A 23,294-nucleotide genomic window follows, 5' to 3' on the forward strand; every position below is an offset into this window, starting at 1 on the left:
GAACATTGAAAATATTTTGGGGTTTTCGTGGCTCTGGCTCCATATAACCTAATTTTATTTTATTAATTAATTGACTCTGCAAATAAGTGCCTCCAATATATTGGATGGTTCTTTTCATTAAAAAAATCTATTTCTCCTTTATCTATTATATCTATTCTGTTTGTCCAAATTCATTGCTAGTGGAATCGAAGGCATACCTATGTAGTTATTGAAAGTCGTATATAAAAAAAAAAAACGTTGGGACGGCTCACAAAAAGTAATTTAAGCAAATGATCAATTACGCAAAAAACACAAGCAATTTAACACTTGAAATGGCATTCATTCTTCTGTGGACTTAAAATGGATGGCACCCGTTACGGTTTCCGTCGCCGAATAATGGTGTGTTGTCGTGCCAACGAATATCTAGAATTATACAGTATGTCATGATTTAGGCTACGCTATACAAACAGCGCTATCCTGTCCAATATTTTAAACTTTATAATATCTTATGCGATTAAAGCAAAGACTAAGAAAATGAAATACATACATATGTAGGTAGATTGTTGTTCTTGTTAACCAATTTTTACAGATTTCCACAATTATTGCTATGTTTAGTTTCGTTATTAATTTTTTTGAAAATAAGACGCAATATAAGTGGGGTCCCTTGCCCTTAGAATATTTTTTTTCTACCTATGCTGATAGCCTTGAGAGGCTGTTTCAGCTTCACCCTAACGTGTGTAGGTGAGCTCACGGGGCTCAAACCGGAGTGTTGCTAACACTGACCCTAGCAAGAGCAGTGCTTCGCAGAATCTACCACCGGATCGAAACGCGACCCACTGAGAAGATACGGCGAGAAACTCAGTGGGCTGTGTCTATGGGGGTGAATTAATAACTCCTCGTTGAAATCTTCGTCGTAATCGACGAACTAACCCAGTGGTAGATTCTAAAAAGCACTGCTAGCTAGGGCTAATGTTAGTAAATTCTCTCAGGTTGAGCCCTTGAGCTCACCTGCCCGTCTGAGCGTAGTTGGAATAGCTTAATAGGCTACCACCGAATAGGTAGGGAGAAAAAAGGTAAGTAGCCCCGCAGAGTAAGTAACCCCGAGTAGAAGTTAAAGAAAACATTTATTTCTAAATATAGAGAGTTTTGTAGAATTTAATTTAACAAAAACAGATTCACGAGCTTCGGAATGTCATTATACTTACTGAATTGCTCCTAAAAACAAAACCATCTTATATCTCGGAATAGTCCCGCATATATTATTCAAATATTCACACTCACTGATAAAACTTTCTGAATACATTGCTTCAAAAAAAAAAAAAAAACGATGTTTTCAAATTTAACGAAGAACGAGAATTTGACAGTATTGAATGTACGTAATGAAAGACGTTTAATAGACATATAAGATGTAAGAATAAACATACCTGAATCTAATAGCTGGAGCGTGTCTAGCGCCAGCATCAAGGCTATATGATCATGATAGTACCCCACAGACACGTAAACTGCAAAAAACACAACACTTAAATCCAACAAATTACTATTTCACTGTGAATTTACATCTATAAATACGTACTTCTTGTATCCTTATATGTGTCTCGCACGATATCCAAAAACGGATTACGGGAAAAGTTCCCTTGCTTATTTTCATAGTAATAAGGGTGCGTATAAACCTGGATTGCACGTACGGATATATGTTTCTCTCTTGCTGCCTGTATTATGGCATAAGCAAGTCGAGTAAAATCATGATTTGGCGCATTCAAGTAAACAAAGGCCACCTGTAAAACGAAATTTACGACTTTAATTAAACACCCCATTCGAATCTTAACGATTGGGTATCGTGAAATTTATTATATTCTATAAACAAACATTCAAGAAACATTAAATCGCAACAAAATATATCTTATTTGATATTATGACAAAGCTTTTTCAACGAAAATACTTATCGCACAAACAATGTAACGAAATGTTAAGTGAGTGAAATGGTTCCAATAAATCTGTGATATTTACTAAAGGTATTGAGTTACGAGAGGGCTTTTGAAAGGTTTTTCGATTTTACTGTGTAAATATAAGAATAACGTTTACATGCATGAAATTGAAATGCTTCAGCACGGCGACCACGGAGCGTGATATGTCGACATCTGAGGGCCTGGTGCGAGCGAACGTCGGGTAAACACGCTTGTTTGAGTTGGCCACGTCCCGACAGTACTGCGAAATCATAATGCATCTCTGAAAGTTCTAGAAATACCTCTTACCGTTTTCGTCTATTTACTGGAAGATCATGTTCCACCCTAAAATAACAATTTATTTCAAATCAACGGTTAAGGAATAAATGGGTCGATTATGATCATTTGTAAATTTGGAAACTGGAAGTATTTTGGAAGTAATTTCGGTATTAGTATATTATGCTTTATAGTATATATATATGGTATAAGAAAGTAATTGTATTAAAATTAATGTAGAAATGTACGGCCTTGTTTGGAAACGTGATTGTGTATGTTAAATGGAACCGAGATGAGATATCATCTGAAAACCAACAAGAGACCAAATTTAAATATTCGTGAGGGATCTTTCAAGGACGTTTATACTCCGTATTCAGATTTAATAGGGCGGAATTCATCACATGAGCTGGTTTTTTCACATAATATGCGATTCGGCAAGTCCCTTGTCTCATCTTTTAAATTACGTAAAATGAAAAGTTACTGTATGATGAGAACGATCAAGCTATTCGTTGATTTGTTTGAGTTTGTTAGATTATTTGTGTGAATAACCTAAAGTTGTTGAATGTATTCCTATTATTTGCGTCAGTTATAACTGCTTATAGTTTACAGTTTTGAGATGCATCAAATAGGGTATCTCTGCTGTGAACTCGCAGCTAATTAGCATCAATTCCAATCTAAATTGAGAATAAACAAAAGTCCATTATCTACTACTATTTACTTGAATGAGAAAATTTTGAAGATAATAAAAGAGATTTCAATCCTTCCCATGAGGTTCCTTCATATTACTTACGTTCTTGCTTGCAGTCTGATTTTATTTTTTAATTTCCAGTTTCGGTAAAGTAATAGAATTAAAATAGTTATTGGAAAATGTTGAAGAAACACACAAATAGAGCTATACATAAGTATTTATCTAAATAAATAATAGTTTAAAAAAACTAACAAAATACGCTTTTATAGAAAATCCAACTGAAAAATAGAAAATAAATTTTATTAGTGTAAGAAAAAATGATTTTATTGTAAAAAAAAAGCGTGGGGTGCTTTTCAGGATATTATCAAAATAACCCTTCTACTCATATCTGTTCATAAAATATTTATAACTGCTGATACCATGCGCCCCACGCTTCTTTTACAATAAAATCATTTATTATTACACTATTTTAAATTCAAATTTATTAAAATTTATTTTCTATATTTTAGTTGGATTTTCTATAAGAGTATTTTGTTAGTTTTTTTTAAACTATTATTTATTTTTAATTTTTTAGTTAAATTTCAATTTTTTCAATTATTTTTTTTTTTTTTTTTAATATTGAATTGTCATTGGTCCTTAATAAGTATACCAAATTTCGAGTTAATCCGACGTTTTAAAGGGGGTCAAAATCATGTTCAAAGATTCCGTTACAAACATACATACGTCTGAAGCTACGAAAAGCGTATTAAAAAGTCTCATTAATCTGAAAAATGTTGAGAACAATTCAGTAACGCAAAATAGGAGTTTGAAAGGCGCTTAATGCGTTTCTCGCACATACTCGTAATAATGTATAATAGTTTAAAATTTTATTGGTGTTTTACAGACTGACTTAGCGCAATAATTTGACTTTACAACCTTGCCTTAGCTACTTTTAGTTTTTATGACATAAAAATGACAAATTTTTTTAAAAACGTCTAAGTTTTTTCTTCACATTTGTTCTGTTGAAACCGTTCGATACCTACGAATAAACTACAAAGGTATTATGAAAAGGTTATTAAGATAACAACAATTTTATTAGTATCCGTCCCTTAATACTTATTATATGAGGAACTTATTCAATACTAGTATATAAGTATACTCGTATATCTATAGCGTAATAGCGGGTTAACCTTTTTTTCCCTACCTGTGGTGATAGCCTTGAGAGGCTATTTCAGCTTTGTCTTGACGTGTAGGTGAGCTCATGGGGGCTCAAACCGGAGTGCTGCTAACACTGGCCATAGCAAGAGCAGTGCTTCGCAGAATCTACTAGCGGATCGGAAACGCGACCCACCGAGTAGATTCGGCGAGAAACTCAGTAGGCTAAGGTTTAACATTTCAGTAGTTAAAAGGAGTCCAGTTTTGTACTTACGTAGCTAATCATGGGTAAGTTGAAAGCGGCGGCCATGCGGCCCTCGTGCACACACGTCTCTTGTGGACCGATGAACGCAGACACATTAGCCGCCCACAAAGCTGCTACCTATTAAACATACAGTTTTATCACCTTTTATTTTATATTTAGTTATAATGCTAATCATGTGCTTATTGTAATAGATGGGTAGCGGACTGGTAAAATGTGAATGCTGTGTCCCACTTTCAGACAAAATTGATGAAAAGGTTTTATTGTGCTTGCTTTTTATTGGTTTGGTTATGTAAACGAGCTCACCACTCAGTTAGATTTAAGCTGTTACTATAGTCCATAGACGTCATAGCGTGAATGCCACCGTCCATCTTGAGGCTTGAAGTCGAAGTCTCATTTAAATTACGGCTGAATAATTGAAGGGTTGAAGTAGCAGTTATACTGTCATTTAGTATAACGGCTGTCCCAACTGTTCATGCCGGAACGCATGATTAATTTGTAATAATAATTTGCAATACGTAGGATAGTAAGTACTACATGCTCGTGTGGGCTTACGATACGCCTTCAAATTTTTAATTACGCTAGTTTTTTTATTTTTTTATTGCCATTGTATGCAGACGAGCACACGGCTCACCCGATGGTGAGTGGTTACCGTCGCCCATGGACTTCAGCAATGCCAGGGGCAGAGCCAAGCCGCTGCGCTAATTTATAAATTTAGTTACTTTATATTTATTACACGCTGTTATTCCGTCATTATGAAATTTGTTCCCGAAAGCGTGCTACGTACGAGACGAGTAGGCAACGGCTTGGCTCTGCCCTTGGAAATGCTGAAGTCCATGGGTGACAGTAATGCTCCCCTGCCTACAAGGGCAAAAAAAAAAGAGTTCACCGGGCATCTTATCCTCTAGGCCGCGACGACTAATAACGATGACGAAAGGGCTTTCCCGACATGTTCCCATTAAATCAGTTATTGTCAAAGCGTTCGATATAATACCCGAGGACCGTTATAAAGAAAATAGTAATAAGTGGAAAAAATTTGGGAACGTATGAAATCAACATTATATTAATTAAACCATTTTTACGGCTTAATCTCACGTGTTTATTGTCTTTTCGTACAACTAATTTAAATTATGTCTACGAATTGTCGAAATCCAACAAAATACCAATTTTGAATTGCGAATTGCAAATAAAACCTTTCCTTCGCATTATCTTTCCTTTCCTATTAAACCTTTATATGAATTTTTTTGTACGCACATAAACGTATAGAAATTAAAGAAACACAATATATATATATACACTCGTGTTTTTAAAATAAACTTAAATGATAACACAAGAAACTCATCTTGAAATCTACTAGTACAAATATCTGTAGAAATTGAACATTACAGTTCCAGCAAAGAAATACGACACCATGCTTTTATACCTTGAACTTAACCAGTTCTGTGATAAAGTGCTAAGGGCATTTAAAATAAAACGCAAGGGTTTTTTCTTTGGATCGGTGATTTGTCGGCCGTTAAACATCCCAACTCGTAAAGTTAAGAATATTGTAGTTTTTTTATCCCAAAAAGCAATAAAATACAATAGTAAATTTGTGGTTTTACATTCAGAAGGCAAGATATCACGACACAATTTTAATAAATGTTCCTTTTTATAGTTTTGATGTTGTTTTTTGTATTACGCGTTCGAAATAAACAGAGCAATCGCAATGTGTTTTCATTGTTGAACGAAAGAATATTGTATTTGTTTTTCAAGTTTAAAATTTACAACATTTTCAATGAGTAAGTCCTACTGAATACTAATACCGTGGTTTATTCTAATTTAAACACGTTATATATATAAAAAAATACTACTCATTATGCATTAAAAGTAATACCCAAGTAACTATACCTCTACAATTAAACAGCTCAGACCAATAAGAAAACGCAGAAAACTAAACAGATAAGTTGGTAGTTTAATTTATTGTCTATGATTGTGAGCATTTACGCTAAGATAATGAATTTTACAGAAGCATTAGCGTGCCGGTCGCCCATTTTCCATAATGAAGTTCGCTCGTTGAGGAAATTAATCAATTCTTCGTAAAGTTGTTTCAACATTTCTATCCCATCTATTAAAATGCAAATATTAAATGAAACTAATCAAGGACCATGGAAAAGATCTTTTTTTTTTAGATTGAAAGATTACTGGTGGCCCGGAGGCCTTTCCAGCTTCACCAGGACGGGTGGGCGAGCAAAGGCTCAGCCAGGAGGAGTGGGATTTGCTAACAACTGCCCGAGCGCCTCTGAAGGAGATATATCAACTCAAGAGCAATTGCTTCGCGAATGAATCTACTACCGGATCGGAATCGCGACCCACTGAGAAGATCCGGCGAGAAACTCAGCGGGCTGATGCATGGGTTAGGTTGCACGTCGACCTCTTTGTCGATTTCAACGAGTACGGTTACCGGGGTTCCTCAGCCTGCTCCTAGTGTTAGAGCTGAAGGTATCTAATGCAAGAGTTATTGAATCTGATGGATCCGTAAGGAGGAAATGATCTGAACATAACATGGACATACTACATATTTAGAATTTTAAATGAAAAGGTGCCGTTGCCTATTATTGAAGAAAACTCGTTATTCATTCGGTTTTAATTCTGAAATTACAATAAATCACACCTGAATATTGCATATATTGCTTTTTGCTATTAAAGCAGGTTAAAAGTAGCAAGCTGCGTTGTGCCTTTGAATCACTCTGAAGCATTTTTTTATCGTCGCTGCGGCTTCATTTGAAACAGTATTCGTGTAAAGTGGACACAAGATACATTTATTGCGTCTAATGTCAAATAAAACATGATTCTTACGGATTTTGTACTGTTCTTCGCTGAATTTGTATTCTCAAATTGTAGATTAGTACCGTAAGATGAAAAGCTTAAGATTCTGCAATGATTCCTAATTTACTATAGTTTTAAATAAAACTACTTTTACTGTTAGATCTAGCGTTTTTTTTTTTTTGTGATTGTATGATCTCTGACGTTTTGCATACATTACAGTTTTCATTGTCATGGAGGACTCGTCGTGTCGACGAAAACTGTAATGTATACAAAACGTCAGATATAAACCGTAAAAGTCTAGGATTTTTGATAGCCGAAGAAAATGATTATGAATTTTACTACAAGCAATTAAAACCGTGGTTAATAATAATTCTTTATACAAAAAGTTACGAGGAAACTATCTATTTTATGAGCATTTCAGATGTCTTTGTAATAAATCGTATTTTACAATTTTATTTTAGGTAAGTATTCATTGGATTTGGAAACTACTAAAGTTTCTATGTTTCCTGTTTACTATCGTTTTTTGTTAGAATGAAATGTAGTTTGTTCGTTACACTGAAAGCACCATTTCTTATCGTCAGTGAATTATATGGACATCTCTAATGTTGAGGTTAAAAATGTTGATAGGTACTTCTTTTACCATCGCACAGCCCGCCACCGGAGTAGAGTTCGTCCATACTGTCTGGAGCCGCTGCGTTCATCCACAGTGCGTTTCCAGTGATCTTTTTTTCCACGTACCATGCCGTAACCGGATTTGGAAGGGGAGCCCTTCACGTTGTTTCCCGAGCGCTATTTGTACACATCCTTCGAGAGATTCTTCCTAGAGATCGCTCATAGCGATAAGATTCGTCCGACCGTCAATTGTACTTTTTTATGTAACATAAGTATTGAAACCCGCTCCGCTGTGCATGTTGTTAATTTTATGTAAACCATCGCTTTCTTGAAACTATTCGCGCACTCTTTGCCGATGGATGGAAACATTCCCTAGAGAGACAACAGCAACTACACTAAAATTTCATAACAATAGTATGACTGGTTGAAGAACGCATGAAGAATAATCATACAAATATTCACTTTTTTATTGAAATTAAAATAATTTAAAGTTCGGAGTATTTTAATGTTAATAGTCTCTCCGGATATATGTCAGGCATAAATTTTGAGGCTATGTGAAAAAAGTGTGAATACAAAAGTTTTAGATCTTTTTATTTCCTACAACTTTGACTTTTTTCCATAGGACTTTTAGTTTGGCCGGAAATCGAGAAAAAACGTTTTTTACCCTTAAAAACTCACCCCCATCCCTTCCCGACCTCAGATCGTCCGTAAATTATTTTTCCTTTCATTTTTATAATATTCCCCTCCTTTTCTAATGGGTTTCATCCTACTATAATTTTTTTTGGTTTTAAAAATTATCGACCCTGGTCTAATAAGCTAATCAGAAGATGAAACTGGATCTGCGATCTTTATTTTCTCAACTATATGTCGTTTGATCTATTCCTATGCTTATATACCATTGTCCGTCATCAAGAGGGCCGTGAGCTCCTCCATCCAACCAAGCAATAATAAAAAAATCGTCTTGTTATTATAGACAGGCTCCAGTGACCACTTTACAAATAAATAATAAAGGAAGAATGCATATGCCCAATGCCTGCCTATTTCTGACGCGAATCAATTACACGTATTACGTTGCAGATAGGCAGAAAGTGGGCAACGCGTTAATATCATCGTGACCCAAAGGGCTCTGTAACCTACTTCATACCAGAAATGAGCTCGTCTACCCATCTGTGGCTTGCTAGTTATAAAAAACAATGTCATACTAATGAGATGCTTCATTAACTTCCTAAGTTGTATTCCCTCTGATGACAGCTATTATCTAGAGATAGTAAGTAGGCCGATGGGAACGCGGAGAATATAACTATACGTATTGATCATTTAACGACATCCCACAAATATGTATTATAATTGTTATGCTATTTATGTTTTATTATAATAACACAATTTAAGATATCAATTATTATAATGAGCTCTTTAAAGTCTCACACACACAACTAAACAAAGTAATAACTATACATTTAAATTATTCATTAAATGCGCTAATGTAAGGTAAATCAAAGGAGATTTTGTCATTCGTATACCTTTTATAATAACGTAACTCAAGTCATCAAATTCCAAAACTAATTCCGTAGAGATCAAATGTCCATTCTGTTCGGTAGAATTATAGCCATTGTAAACTTCTGTCTATGGCCCATAAAAATTGATACTTACAACGCACGCATGCTGTAACCATCTTATCTGGAAGTGCCAGCCGCTGTAACTCATTTATTTCTGAACATTTTTATATTACTTCTACGCAGTTTGCTACGTTAATGGAAAACTGCAATTTGTCTTTTTTATGGCAGATTATAAGCGAAAGTGAGTTGTTGCTCAATAGATGAGTCAATAATTCGCATGAGTGCTTTTGTTCAGGGGTCGGTAATTTATGAAATATACAGACAAAATAGATGTTTATTGTCATTAAGATGACTTTAATAATGAAAACGCAACGAAGGAATCTAATTCTTAAAAGCAGTTATCCTTTTGCTATAGAAGGGCGTATATATAACCCGTCTGGTAATAAGTGGTTAGCGAATCTGCTTATGAAGATTGAAGTTGCGAAGCTTCGGAAGAGCAGTAACATAAGTAATGATAATGAGTGAGCGATGTGGAGGTGTCAACTAATTTTGGAAACGATAGGAAAAACTGTCAGTGCAGATTGAAGTTTATTGAAACGCTCCCATGAGAAGATTCTTTGACTTTCTCATTAAGGGGTGGTAATATATAATTTTTGAGTTCCGTAGCCAAAGGACAAAGAACTGAATCCTTGCGTTTCGGTATTATCGTTCGCTACATTTTACTCAGAGATTAACGGCTCTAAAATATATTGATGTAGATCGGTAGGCTAGACTTAGGCTAAAAGGTGAACGACCTATTTGGCGTTATGTGGTCGCTTATCTCCATAGGCATAGCCACGTGAATGAAGCTACTTAGCTTGAGATGTACCTTCGCATACTTAATTCTATTATTTTTCTTTATTACTATTGTAGATCTGTGGAGTAAGGAGTCATTGTCACTCATAGACATCAGCAATGACAGGGCCACAGCCAAATGCCTACTATGTCAACTCTTCAAGCCAGAACACATGTATGATTCAGGGTGGGGTCACAAACAGCTCTACAAAAAGGTGGGTTTGATTTTATTACACAATGCTTTTTTTCAGAAGTCGTACCAATTTTTCTAATGAAATATATAATATGAAATATATATGAAATAAATAATCAACAAATGTTCACGATTGACTTTCACGGTGAAGGAATAGCATCGTGTAATAAAAATTAAACCCGCAAAATTATAACTTGCCTATGACTGGTGGTAGAACCTCTTGTCAGTCCGCACAGGTAGGTACTACCCCGCCTATTTTCAGCCGTGAAGCAGTAATTCGTTTCGGTTTGAAGGGTGGGCAGCCGTTATAATTATACTGAGACCTTAGAACTTAGGTAGGTAGGTACCTCAAGGTAGGTGGCGGCATTTACGTTGTAGATGTATATGGGCTTCGGTAACCACTTAACACCAGGTGGGCCGTGAGCTCGTCCACAAATCTAAGCAATAAATAAACAAATATGAAGGCGTTTGTGGGCACATTTTGGGTAAGTTTTTTTATGTAGAAGCTTTGCTGTTTAGGAGATCGAAATGCTGGCGCATCATCGAAATGTATAGTTATTGATGGCAAGACGTAACGTGAGCTCGCACGGGTATGTTTCATCATCCTGGTTATTTCTCTAGCAGAGCAGTTCCAGTTTCCGGGGTGGAACAGCTGGCTCGATAGAGAATTGAGACTTCAATCTTATGTCTCAAAGTGGGCGATGGCGTATTGTAATGTCTGTGGACTCCGGTAGCTAGTTAACACAAATTTGGTTGCAAACATGTCTGCACACGTAGAATAATATATGTGAAGAGAAATCTTTATCATTTAAAATCTTTAAAACACTTTAGTTTTAAAAAAATATTTTTCTTAGACGGAATCACTCACCTGTCTGTCATTCAGTGAAGAGAGTATTTCAGTTTTGCTTAATATAATAAGACTGTTTGAAATATTAATTTAAAAAAACATTTAGGGCTTTAAATATTGTTTTCTTATTATATTAAAGAAAACGCAATTAAGTCTTTTATTATTCATTCATTCTGGAGTATTCCATATCATTATATGTATAATTATGAAATAAAGTGTCATAACATTCCGTCATGTACGCTTGTTTCCGGAACAATTTTCAGAATTTACGTGAGATTTTTTTATCATTATTTAAAATACCCGTCTTAATTTATTCTTGTTACAAATTGAAGTATTAGTCCGGCGTATTAGTATTGTTAATCAAGATCAAACTAAACAAACTAAGGTATTTTATTATGTTGAAAAACAAATCACCTGGCGTATAGATTCTTCTTCTTGTCCGTATGTTTCAGCTACAACGAAGTCCAGGGAATGTCCCATCGGCCCCAATAGTTCTTTGTTAACTTCATCCACAGCCATTGATATTGCACCTATTGAAAATAAAGTCAGTGAAAGCAAACATTATTTTGTCGCGTTCGTCACGGTGATTTACTACACTGTATCTTATTTGCCAAATGTTTGTATGCCTCGGACATTGGGTCAGGTCGATTTGGCCAACGCCGTAAACAGTTACGTTTATCTCAAAGAAATATTTATGTACTGTTTGATAAATAGCTTTGCTACGAAAGTGTTCAATAAAGGACTTGTTCGAAGATTGGTTAGTCTAACTTTCACACCACAGGCGGCGTCTTGGCGTTAATGGAAATTTCAGCGACATGGCAAAGCTTTTTAAGCTAAGTGCTTATTTAGTCGCATAAACATATAAGTATATATTGTAGGACTATAATTATTATTGCTCGACGCAACGAGCTTTAATGTATTTACCCACTTAGAATGTATTAATTTTTTTTAAAGCTCTATAATATCTGGACATGAGCGAAATCAATTTTTAAAAATATTCATAAAAAAAAAGCACTTAGACTCATTTATTTTATATTTTATGTTTCGTTTACAAGTTTACCTGAAATCATTATTCCTGGTTTAGGGTACGTGAAGTCTCCGGGACGTCGTTGTGATCCGGTTAAGTAACCAAGTGTAAACTTCTCTCCATTAGAGGCTTTCAGAGACATCATCACGACACACAGACTGAAACGAAACTGCGAAAACAAAGTTTATTTATACCACAAACAATGCTTTCATTAAATTTACTACACGGCAAATTGGATCAAGTTTTAATGTTTATGGGTATCACTTCATAAACCTAGATAATACGAGAATAAAGTTGCTACTCTGAAGTATGCAGTAAAGATCGGAGAGTTCTAATTTAAAAGTTTACAGCGGCAAATCGTTCGGAGTGCACGTGCGACCAACGTTTTTCCAATACGGTTCGCTCGTAAAAATCGTAAATCGACAAGAAACTGGCATCACCGCTTGAACAACGCGTTAGAGAGGCTTTTGTTATAATCCTAGTACTTCTCTAGCCTTTTTTTGTGATTATGATACTACAAATTGTTTATTAGTCCTGTACATTAAAGTACATAGTTCTAGTCATGACTCGTAAAAATCTAAGAAAAGATTTAGATTAAGAAAAAGACAGAAGAATGTAGATCTTCATGTTGAAGTCTTAGATACATCCTGGGGGATCCACCATATCCGCTCTCGCTGCTATTGGATCCTCCTAGTTCTATGGCAGCAGCAGCCAAGGCGTAGGTCGCTGTACTCGTCAATGATGGCACACTTAGTCCTATGGACATTAGGAATCTCTTCGTCTCAAGACGAATCGGCATAGTGTTTTGCAGATATAATTAACCCATACGAGCGACGTTATGTTACTTTTTACACGGTTTCTTCTATGATTCTAGAATTGACTTTATAAATTATTTATAAATCTAACGTGAATGAAACCGCGGGGCAAACGTTTTACGATCGCTCGTCAAACGGAAAAGGTTATCTAAGACGTTTTAACAGCTATGAACAATTTAATGTAGGTATCTAATATTAGGTTGTATATATCTTTGTAATTTGGCTGCTTTTGATATCCGTAATTCTAGGTCATGGTTCCGTGTAGTAGGGGAGGAATGTTTTTATTTTAATAAACTTACTGCAAAGAACATCGACTTTATTTGGAAGTTATTTATATTTTAAAACCATTCCGTTGTATTTTACTAATGAAATTATATTTATTAATGAAAACGGCATACTACTTTCCACATTTTAATATTTATAAAATCCATATTACTTTGGTCAACGAACGCTCAGCAATTGTAAATTTATTTTCAATTGACATTAAGAAGTCTTTAGAACGAGGTACTGCTTTAAACCTTTTGTGAAATAAGTCTACAATTACCAAGCATTTATGAATTTAAGCATTTTTCGGAGCCGAAAAAGCTACTTTTCTACGGTTAAAACATTTCGTGTATTCATTTAACGAATTATCAAAGAATCAGGTCTGTTACGTAATAAAACGAATGTAATGTCGAGAGAACCAGTCCGACGAAGTGACAGGTTTGTAAGTGCAAACTCGCACATACGATTTGTTTCACATTCGTTCCTCATAATATGTTTATTAAATGTGTTTGCGTACATCTTAGAATTTGGGACGGAGTATTGAAGGAGATCTCAGCTGTTGCCTGACAGTCCGTATGTATTTGATCTATAATTAAACACTATAATGAAATAATTCCCGTGACTGTTTTACATTAAACTAATTATTTGAAATACTGCTATTTATCCCCACCGACTACATCAACAAATAGGCAGTAGTTATTTCTGTAGCTCTATCTATTCTCGTATGCAAAACACAACAAATTTCATTGAACACTATTTAATACTCAACCGTTTCTATAAATAAATATGGTTTAGTTTCGATTGGCTGGATTGTAGTTCTATACATTCTGTATTTTTTTTTAATCCTCATTAACTTTTACATTTCAGGAGCATCGTGTTTCGGTTCGAAAACAAGGTTGCTACTTGTTTGGAACCGCAGTAAAAAGTTTAGTTGCAAAGCAACAGCTGTCATTTATATTTTTATAATTTTAAAATTTTGTTTCTAAAGTCAGTAAGAATAAACTGTCAGCCATGAAAGTTGCATCATAATTTTATTTTATTTTATTGTAAAAATCTTCCTCCTAACAAATCCAAAGAAAGTATAAATATCTAAATAAGAAACCGTCCGCTACATGGTCCATCGAGCCGAGATACCCAGGAAATAAGGGAAGTGATCAACGTTTGATATTCAGGACAAATTAGTGATGTGTAACCCATTACTCTGTTTTTTGTTTAGATTATTTATATTTATCATATTACAAGCTGGGTTAACTATGTGGTTTGTTTAATGTGTTTTTGTTGGCATTTTTTTGGTAATAGTCTGTCTTTCACACTTGTAAAATTATTTTATTATTAATTATAGGTAACATAATAGTGTGACTGTATAGTTCATTTTAGTTGTCATTATAGTTCATTAATTCAATTATAACTTCTATCAATGCCAGATTAACTAGCCCGCTTCTGCCCAAATACTTCCAAAATGAGTGAGAAAGATCAAAAGGAACTAGTTAAAAAACGAGCTAGTCTAAAAGGCCGATTGACTACATTCAGAAAGTACATCGAGGAATTGAGCGGTACGTTAAATCAGCAACAAGTAAATGAATTGCAATTAAGAATCGGTAAGATCGAATTATTATTTGAACAATATGACGTAGTACAAACTAAAATAGAATGCCTCGCTGACGATTTCAGCTCGCAAAGCACAGAGAGAGAAGATTTCGAATCGATTTATTACAAATCCCTTTCACAGGCTCAGGAGATTCTTTCTCGTAATTCTAAATTGTTACGAACCGATGCGCATAGTTTTGAGAGTTGTTCTCATGTGAGCAATCATCGCCTGGTTAAATTACCTACCATTAACCTACCCAAATTTAATGGTTCATATAACAATTGGCTGGAATTCCATGACACCTTCAGTAGTCTTATACATTCGAACGAGGCGATAGGAGAAATTAATAAATTCCACTACCTCAGGGCCTCGCTAGAAGGCTCTGCTGCTGTACTACTTCAGGAGATTCAGTTCTCTGCCAGCAACTATTCTGTGGCGTGGAAGCTGTTATGTGAGAGGTACGACAATAAGCGCCTATTAATTCAAACACATGTTAATAATTTATTTAATATAGACGCAATAAAGAGTGAATCTTCGTTTAATTTAAGACGTTTCATAGATCAGCTGAATAAAAGCCTGAGAGCTTTAGAGTCGCTGGGCGAACCGACTGATCATTGGGACACTCTTCTTATCCACATGATGAGTCGTAAAATCGAACAGAAGACGCTGCGTGAATGGGAAGAGTGCAAAGGTCGTCTTGATAAAGAAAAGCCCATTTCTTTGTCCATATTTCTCGATTTCATTCGTAACCGGGCCGATCTATTAGAAACGATGGAATTTACTCGCCCTAACCTTCCTCACACACAAGTTCAGCCACCACAGTCGCCTAAAGGTCAGAAAATTAAAACATTAGTTTCTGTCTCCGGAACGCAGCCGTCGTCGAGTGGCGGCGCTAGTATTATTTCTGGTTCCGGTACAACATCGTGCCCACACTGTAAGGGTGAGTATTATCTTTATAATTGCGATAAATTTCTGAGCCTTAATAGTGAGCAGAGATGGGAATTAATTCCTCAGTTCAAGGTGTGTTACAACTGCTTTCGTAGTGGTCACTATTCGAATCGCTGCAAAAAAGGTGGTTGTACTTTATGTAAGCGTAGGCATAATACGCTGCTGCACACCTATTCTAATAATAAACAGAGAATTAATCAGCCCGCTCCTAAGCGTGACACTACGGCAATCGCCTCCGCCATCCAGCCTGAACCTCCTGGTAACCACGGCCTAACGTTAGCCACGTATTCTGCCGCCGCACCTTCAGAGATTAGTAAAGATGGTATGTTTGCGACGGCTCTCGTTAAAGTTGTCGATAGTAATGGTCACGAGCACATCATACGTGCTCTTCTGGATTGTGCGAGTTCGTCTTGCATAATTAGTGAGAAAACGGGTCGCTTATTGAATGCCAAGTATATTGATATAGATAAACCTATTTTCGGCATCGATAAGACTAGAACTAACATTTCAAAAATGTGTTATGTTTCTTTCAGTTCACGCACTGAAAATTATTCAAAATGTCTTCTTTGTTATGTATTGCCGTCCATAACTGACGACGTGCCTTGCCATTCATTTGATGTTTCGCATTTAAATATTCCCGCTAATATTATTTTAGCCGATCCCCAATTTTATAAGGCGTCAGAAATTGACATGATAATTGGATCTAATATCTTTTGGGATCTGCTCGGGACGCGAAAGATCAATCTGGGAGATAACATCTCGATCCTCTGGGAAACTCGACTTGGCTGGTTGGTGGTTTCCAGGGATCTAAGTGATGGTCATGGATCTGCTCCCCTAATGTGCAACTTCACAAAACTTGCAGACATTTCTCAAGATCTTGATCTCGGCGTTAATGACACTCAGAACTTGCTGTCGCGGTTCTGGCAGCCGAAGGAAGTCGGCCTTAAGTCATCATACTCCGAGGAGGAACGAAAATGTTTAGAACATTTCGTTAAAAATACGAAACGTCTAGCTGATGGTTGTTTTCGTGTGCGTGTACCCTTAAAACAATCTGCGGACTGCTTAAGTAACAGACAACTCTAGTTACCTTGCCGTAATGTCTTAAGCAGATCGGCCTTAAATGCAGTGACAAGAAGATCTCAGAGATCATCATTTACGACTTCTACGTGAATGATCTCCTCACGGGGTCTGACTCATTTCAGGAGGCGTTGGACATTAAGGAAAAGTTGCCGCCGCAGAGCTCGCCTCCGCCAGGATGCCTCTGCGCAAGTGGAAGTCCAACGATCCTCTACTCTGTCTTACTAGTGATCCGTGCGACGATAGTTCGTCCCTCAGTTTAAATATCGGATCCCTTGAGTCGTGTAAGACATTAGGCCTCAATTGGCAGACAGCCACAGATGAGTTTTCTTTCTCTGTCGATTCGTGTGAAGCCTCATCTCCTACGAAACGCTCTATGCTTTCTGTCACTGCACGCATTTTTGATCCCATGGGGTTAGTTTCTCCCTGCATTGTTCCTATTAAAATACTATTGCAGCGGCTATGGGTTCATAAGTTATCATGGGACGAACAGCTCCCATTTGAAATAGCCAAAATTTGGGCTAATTTAATTAAAAGCCTTCCGCTTTTAAATAATTTGTGCATCCCTCGCCTTATTGTTTGCGAGGCTTATACTTACGTGGATCTCCACATTTTTACAGATGCGTTGCAAAGCGCCTATCGTGCTTGCCTTTACGCGCGAAGCGCGAACGTGTATGGACGAATCAAGGTCTCGTTACTTATTGCCAAGAGGAAGGTGGCTCCATTAAAGCCAACTACGATCCCTCGGTTGGAGCTCTGTGGGGCTCTGGTAGGAGTGCGCCTCTACGAGAAGGCTATTGATTCGCTCCGGGTTCAGGTCAGGCATACTACTTTTTGGACTGACTCGACGATTGTGTTAGGCTGGCTTAAAATTTTGCCTAGTAAATTACAGCCTTTCGTTCGCAATCGTACGGTGGAGATCATGGAGAATCCAAACTCCCTGAAGTTCGTCCTGAAGTCTCGTTGCACCTTTCAGTTCCACGTGATGATTCTTTTATTGATTTCAGCCGATTCCCAAACCTATCTCGACTAAAACGTGCTGTAGCCTATGCATTGAGATTCATAAATTTATGCAGAAAGCTATATCCACAAACCAGCCATTTAAGCTCTAAAGAGTTACAGAACGCTTTGAACTTGATTATTAGGAAAGCTCAGTCTGAGTCGTTCGTCGAATACAAGCTCCTAACTCAGGGACATTCGTTATCTCCTAAAAGTCCCCTCAACAAGTTCAATGTCTTTCTTGATGACGTTCAAATTATGCGTGTTGGTGGCAGGTTTGGAAACGCGTCGGAGTTTTCGTATGAGAAAAAATATCCTATAATCCTACAGTCCACTCACATTCTCACAAAACTCGTATTCAAGGCTGAACATATTAGGCTTATGCACGCTGGACCCCAACTATTATTAGCTTCTATAAGAGAAGTCTACTGGCCTATTGGCGGTCGCAATTTGGCCAAGGCCACTTACCATAATTGTATAAGATGTACTCGCATGCGAGCACAAACAGTTACTCCTCTTATGGGAAATTTACCTGTGCACCGCCTCACTCCTGGTCGCCCGTTCGAGTGTGTAGGCATCGACTACGCTGGACCCATCTCGTCCGCTAACCGCCTTGGTCGAGGTTGTAGAATCGTTAAGGTTTACATCGCTATTTTTGTATGTTTCAAAACAAAGGCGATCCATATCGAATTAGTAGGTGATTTAACCAGCAATAGTTTTCTCTCTGCGCTACGCCGGTTTGTATTGCGGAGATGTAAGCCTACTCATATATATTCGGACAATGGTACGTCATTCGTCGGTGCGTATAAACAAATCGGTACATTCTTAAAATCCAATTGCAATTCTTTGCCTGATTCTTTGATTGAAGAAGGTATTAACTTCCACCTGTGTCCACCTTACTCTCCTCATTTTGGGGGTCTTTGGGAGGCGGGGGTTAAATCTATTAAATTCCATATGCACAGAGTATTGGGAAATTGTAATTTAACTTATGAGGAATTGATCACTGTCCTAACGCAAATCGGAGCAATATTGAATTCTCGGCCGCTGACTCCACTATCAAGCGATCCCGATGACATGAAGCCGCTTACTCCTGGGCATTTTCTCATTGGCCAGCCCCTTACTGCAATGCCTGCTGCTGAGTACAAGGACTGCCGGCTAAGCAATCTCGCCAGGTTCCAGCGGTTGGAGCTTATGCGACAACATTTTTGGGCCACATGGTCAAAGGAATACATTAGTGAGCTGCAGCAAAGAACAAAATGGCGCACCAATCAGTCATCGCTGAAGCTTCACAGCCTGGTTGTGGTGAAGGAAGACAATCTCCCGCCACTTAAATGGAGACTGGGCCGCATAGTAGCTGTCTATCCAGGGTCCGACGGAGTCAACCGGGTCGCAGACATTCGTACCTCAAGCGGAGTCATCAAGAGATCTTTTAATAAGATTTGTCCCCTGATTGCGGATTAGTTTTGGGTTGAAAGGAAACCTTTCAACATCCGGGGGCATGTTTGGAACCGCAGTAAAAAGTTTAGTTGCAAAGCAACAGCTGTCATTTATATTTTTATAATTTTAAAATTTTGTTTCTAAAGTCAGTAAGAATAAACTGTCAGCCATGAAAGTTGCATCATAATTTTATTTTATTTTATTGCAAAAATCTTCCTCCTCACAAATATAAATATCTAAATAAGAAACCGTCCGCTACACTACTCGGATAAAAACATCGTAACTATATAATTGTAATTAACTCAAAGGCACATACTATTTTACCGATTTGCGGCTAGTCGTTTGTGTATCTGCGCAGACACATGTCTGTTTGGCATTAGAGTAGAGGGCTTGTTTTGTGTAAGATATAAATATACAACTCGTGGGAGATATGTGTGCGACTATGACCGGGTTAAGTCGGCAAATATCAAAAATAAGTGGCGGCTAGTTTTCATGCAGTTGCATCCATTCATATTAACACGTCTCTAGTGACTTTTGTTTAAGTTACGATATAATTGAGCGCAAAAGACATTAATGTCTGTCTAATTAAGAGATTTAAACAAGAAATATAAGAGTCGGTCTTGTAATTATTGAATCTTTTTTTGAGAAGTTATTAATTTAGAATTACGGCAGTGTTCTTATAACGAGCTTAAAAAACTTCGATAACTGATTAGGAACGAAACCGCAAGTATTTATTATATTTGTTTGTGGCCTAGCTTCGAAAAATAATGTTGTTTTCGGCTGATGTTTGTGTACATTATCTTGGTATGTTCACGCCCTGTAACGTCTTTAAGAGTTCCGTTTCACTCACATACTAAGAGCGTCCAATTTATGGTGTCATTGGTTAGTGATAAAGATATTCAAACATATATTCCCGATTCTCGTTTTACGTAAAACAAAAGTGTATGAAACTTTCTTTCTTTCCTTTATGGCTTTTATAGCTCACTCGCGGTTGTGATATATATTTGCGATTTGTAAATTTAGTGTTAGCAACGGCCACTCTTATATAGAAAAATGGGTATTTTAGTTTTATTGTCGAATAAAACACACCGTGGTGACAATATTTTACTATAATCTATGGTATACTGTCATGTTGTTATCCACTATAATATAAAATTAATGTAAGTCAGTATCTATACCTAAATTGACGTTATCGTTTTCTTCCCTTTTTATCAACCGATTTTTTTTTCGAGTGTCAAAGGTTTCTATTTTTAAAAAGTATCAATATATTATATACTTTTTTTTCAAATTGTTATTGTCAAAACAATAGAATGTAAATACATAAAGTGAATAGAATCGAATTCGACTTTCGTTCATTGATCGAGCACTGTTACTTATGATTTCACGAAAATGAATTAGTGTTGTGTGACGTATACTCAGTTATTACATATATAAATAAATTATAGCATTAGTAAGCTCATCGAAATGTACAAAATGTCCGGAATTTTTACATCTTAACATAAGAAATCAATTAGTTAAATGTTGCTGTAAATTAATTGCTTCACTTTTAGAAACAAGTTCACACACAATTTGTGGGCACATGTTATACTTTAGTCATGAATGGTCTCTTACCTCCACGATTGAGATAACTGTAGATTGCATAACCATTTTAATCATAAGCAAATACTAGATACTAGTTACTACACCATACTTTTGAATTTGGATATTTTGTCACAAAAATATACCTAGTTCTATTTTCTTGGTTTGTTATTTTTACATATTTTAATACACGGCTGATAAAACTTTTTCGACTGTAAACGGTATTAGGATCTGGGATCTTTATTTTCGCTTACATGGATGGAAGAGGTCGATAAGAGCATGATAGTGCGCAGCTACGCGGGCACGGCATTGACATAGTTGTCAGTGACGCCGCGTCATCGCGTCAATGGCCCTCGAGACACGCGTCGGTAGGAAATAAGTGAGGATGGTCGAACAAAATTTTGGAACAAAAAGCTTATGGGATTTCGTTCGACTATATTCAGTGAATGAGCTTACGTAAGTCGTTGCTGTGCATATCAGTGTAAATACCACCATCCATATTAGGATACGACCAAAAGATCACTTCGAATTGACATCGTTCCAGCCCTTTGATGATTGCATCGCGGCAGATCCAAGTACATAATTACTTTTCATCAGACGGGATATGTCCGCTCTTCCACAGTAAAAGATAATAATATCCATCCGCGCAAGCTCACAATACTCAACAACTTCATCAAGTGATTGATAACTTACGTTAACTTGGGTTGGTGCTCCAGTCTTAAACTGGTATGATAAAGCTGGGTCTGGTGAATTTAGCACATCAATAATTTCGCCAGCACTTTATTAAATAAATTCAGAGTTAACTGCTCATTATTTCCTGTCGAAAATGTGCCAATAATATTGAAAGCTAATTTTGGAGTTTACCTATGTAGGTTTCGCGAGAATACATGTTCATTAGTATTCACGTGGTAGATGTCCCGTATAGTACGAATCAATCGATCGTACCCGCATCGACTTTTCGTGCTTTAGCATTGACTCTTGTACGAGTTTGACAAGCCGCAAGCGCCCACGCATATTGACCAATTTCGCGCCTAATACAACGATATAATAAAATCCTTATATTAAACTCCTTACTTCTACCCTTATACTAAAATCCTTATTCTTATAACAAAAAAATAGTGTAAAGTTTTTAATTATACTCAAAGTATTTAAGATAATTTCTGAAATAAACCATAAAGGTATTGAAATTCTACCTTATGATAAAAATGTGAAAACGTTATAAAATAAACCTAGAATTTTTCACTTTAAAAATTAAAGTTTTTGCTGATTCAATATCTGCTTGGTGATATTGATTAAGCTTACTCACTATAAATTAATTTACTTTGCGTGACTTGTGTTCCCGAAAGTAGGTTTTCAAGCCAGCAATTCAAAGTGAAGGTAAAGAAGCTTACTTTAAATTTCATTTAATTTATGATCTATGAATTTAGAATGTATAGCTTATTAAAATAATTACACTTCATATTTATATCAAGCATGTTTATCTCATAAATTGGAGAATATCTATTAAGCTTTCGTGAGTATTGAATGCTATATCAAAGATGATATCTATAAATTCTTTAGTTTTTATACTTGAGCATATTTAATATAATAGGAAATAAAACATTCTGAGGACAGAGTTTTTTGCCTAACTAGATTTCGTGTTTCTTGAGCCTAGTTACGTGTGAGTGATTTAGAATTAGATTATTCAAAACTCTATTACTACTTTTCTACTATCAGTTCGTAGTCCGTAGCAATCCTAATCTCATATTTTAACTAATTTTTCTCCCAATTTCTATCTTGAAGCACGAGTGTACAATACAAGTGTCGTGCTTATTTTTATCGCGATGTAATTATGTGTTCCGATCTGAAGGGTAGCTTAGCTGTTATTTATATGATAATACGATCGAACATCTCAAGATGGGTGATGGCTATCATGGTGCGGATTGTGAGTTTCCGTAATCATACCCCGAGAGCTCATCTGCCCATCAACGCCTATTAAAACAATACGAATGAGATAGATGGTCAGTCTGTATTTAATAAATACCATAACTTAGTAACTATTATTATATTATATAGTTCAGATTGAGTGTGGCATCACTGAAATGTGAATAATTTGTAACTTCAATACTACCACTTAGGTACTACTTAATCTCGTTTTTATGCCCATTAAAATATTTGCATAGTAATATTTGTGTGGTTATTTTGAACCATTCTTAATTTCTTCTTCTTAAAATATACTAGCAGGAACGAAAATAATGAAATTTACATAAAAATGAAAAATTGAAAATGACTTATGCATGTAACAATTTTTTATACCAGTATCATGTGCTGATTGTGCTGGCACGTAATTTAAAGAAAAAAAAAACTGATAGGTTTTACTTATTAACATACGCATGTACTAAGTACGATTTTTTTTTAAATTTCACCAGTATTTTAATTCCACTATATTAAAA

The 23,294-nt window shown here is 36.2% G+C and overlaps 1 protein-coding gene across 2 annotated transcripts in view; it reads right to left on the minus strand.

Moving 5' to 3' along the window:
• Positions 1-23,294, minus strand: part of LOC114250609 (guanylate cyclase 32E) — a 57,172-nt gene that overhangs the window by 33,510 nt on the left and 368 nt on the right. For both annotated transcript variants that reach the window (XM_089730629.1, XM_089730628.1), the window contains exons 2-7: positions 12,190-12,325; positions 11,544-11,659; positions 4,295-4,402; positions 2,062-2,184; positions 1,553-1,754; positions 1,404-1,481 (exon numbers count right to left, since the gene is read on the minus strand). In XM_089730629.1, coding sequence (XP_089586755.1) covers positions 1,404-1,481; positions 1,553-1,754; positions 2,062-2,184; positions 4,295-4,402; positions 11,544-11,659; positions 12,190-12,325 — 763 coding nt within the window. The remainder of the gene's footprint in view (positions 1-1,403; positions 1,482-1,552; positions 1,755-2,061; positions 2,185-4,294; positions 4,403-11,543; positions 11,660-12,189; positions 12,326-23,294) is intronic.

This window comes from Bombyx mandarina, chromosome 10 (genome assembly GCF_030267445.1).
Source record: "Bombyx mandarina strain Sakado chromosome 10, ASM3026744v2".
NCBI lineage: Eukaryota > Metazoa > Arthropoda > Insecta > Lepidoptera > Bombycidae > Bombyx > Bombyx mandarina.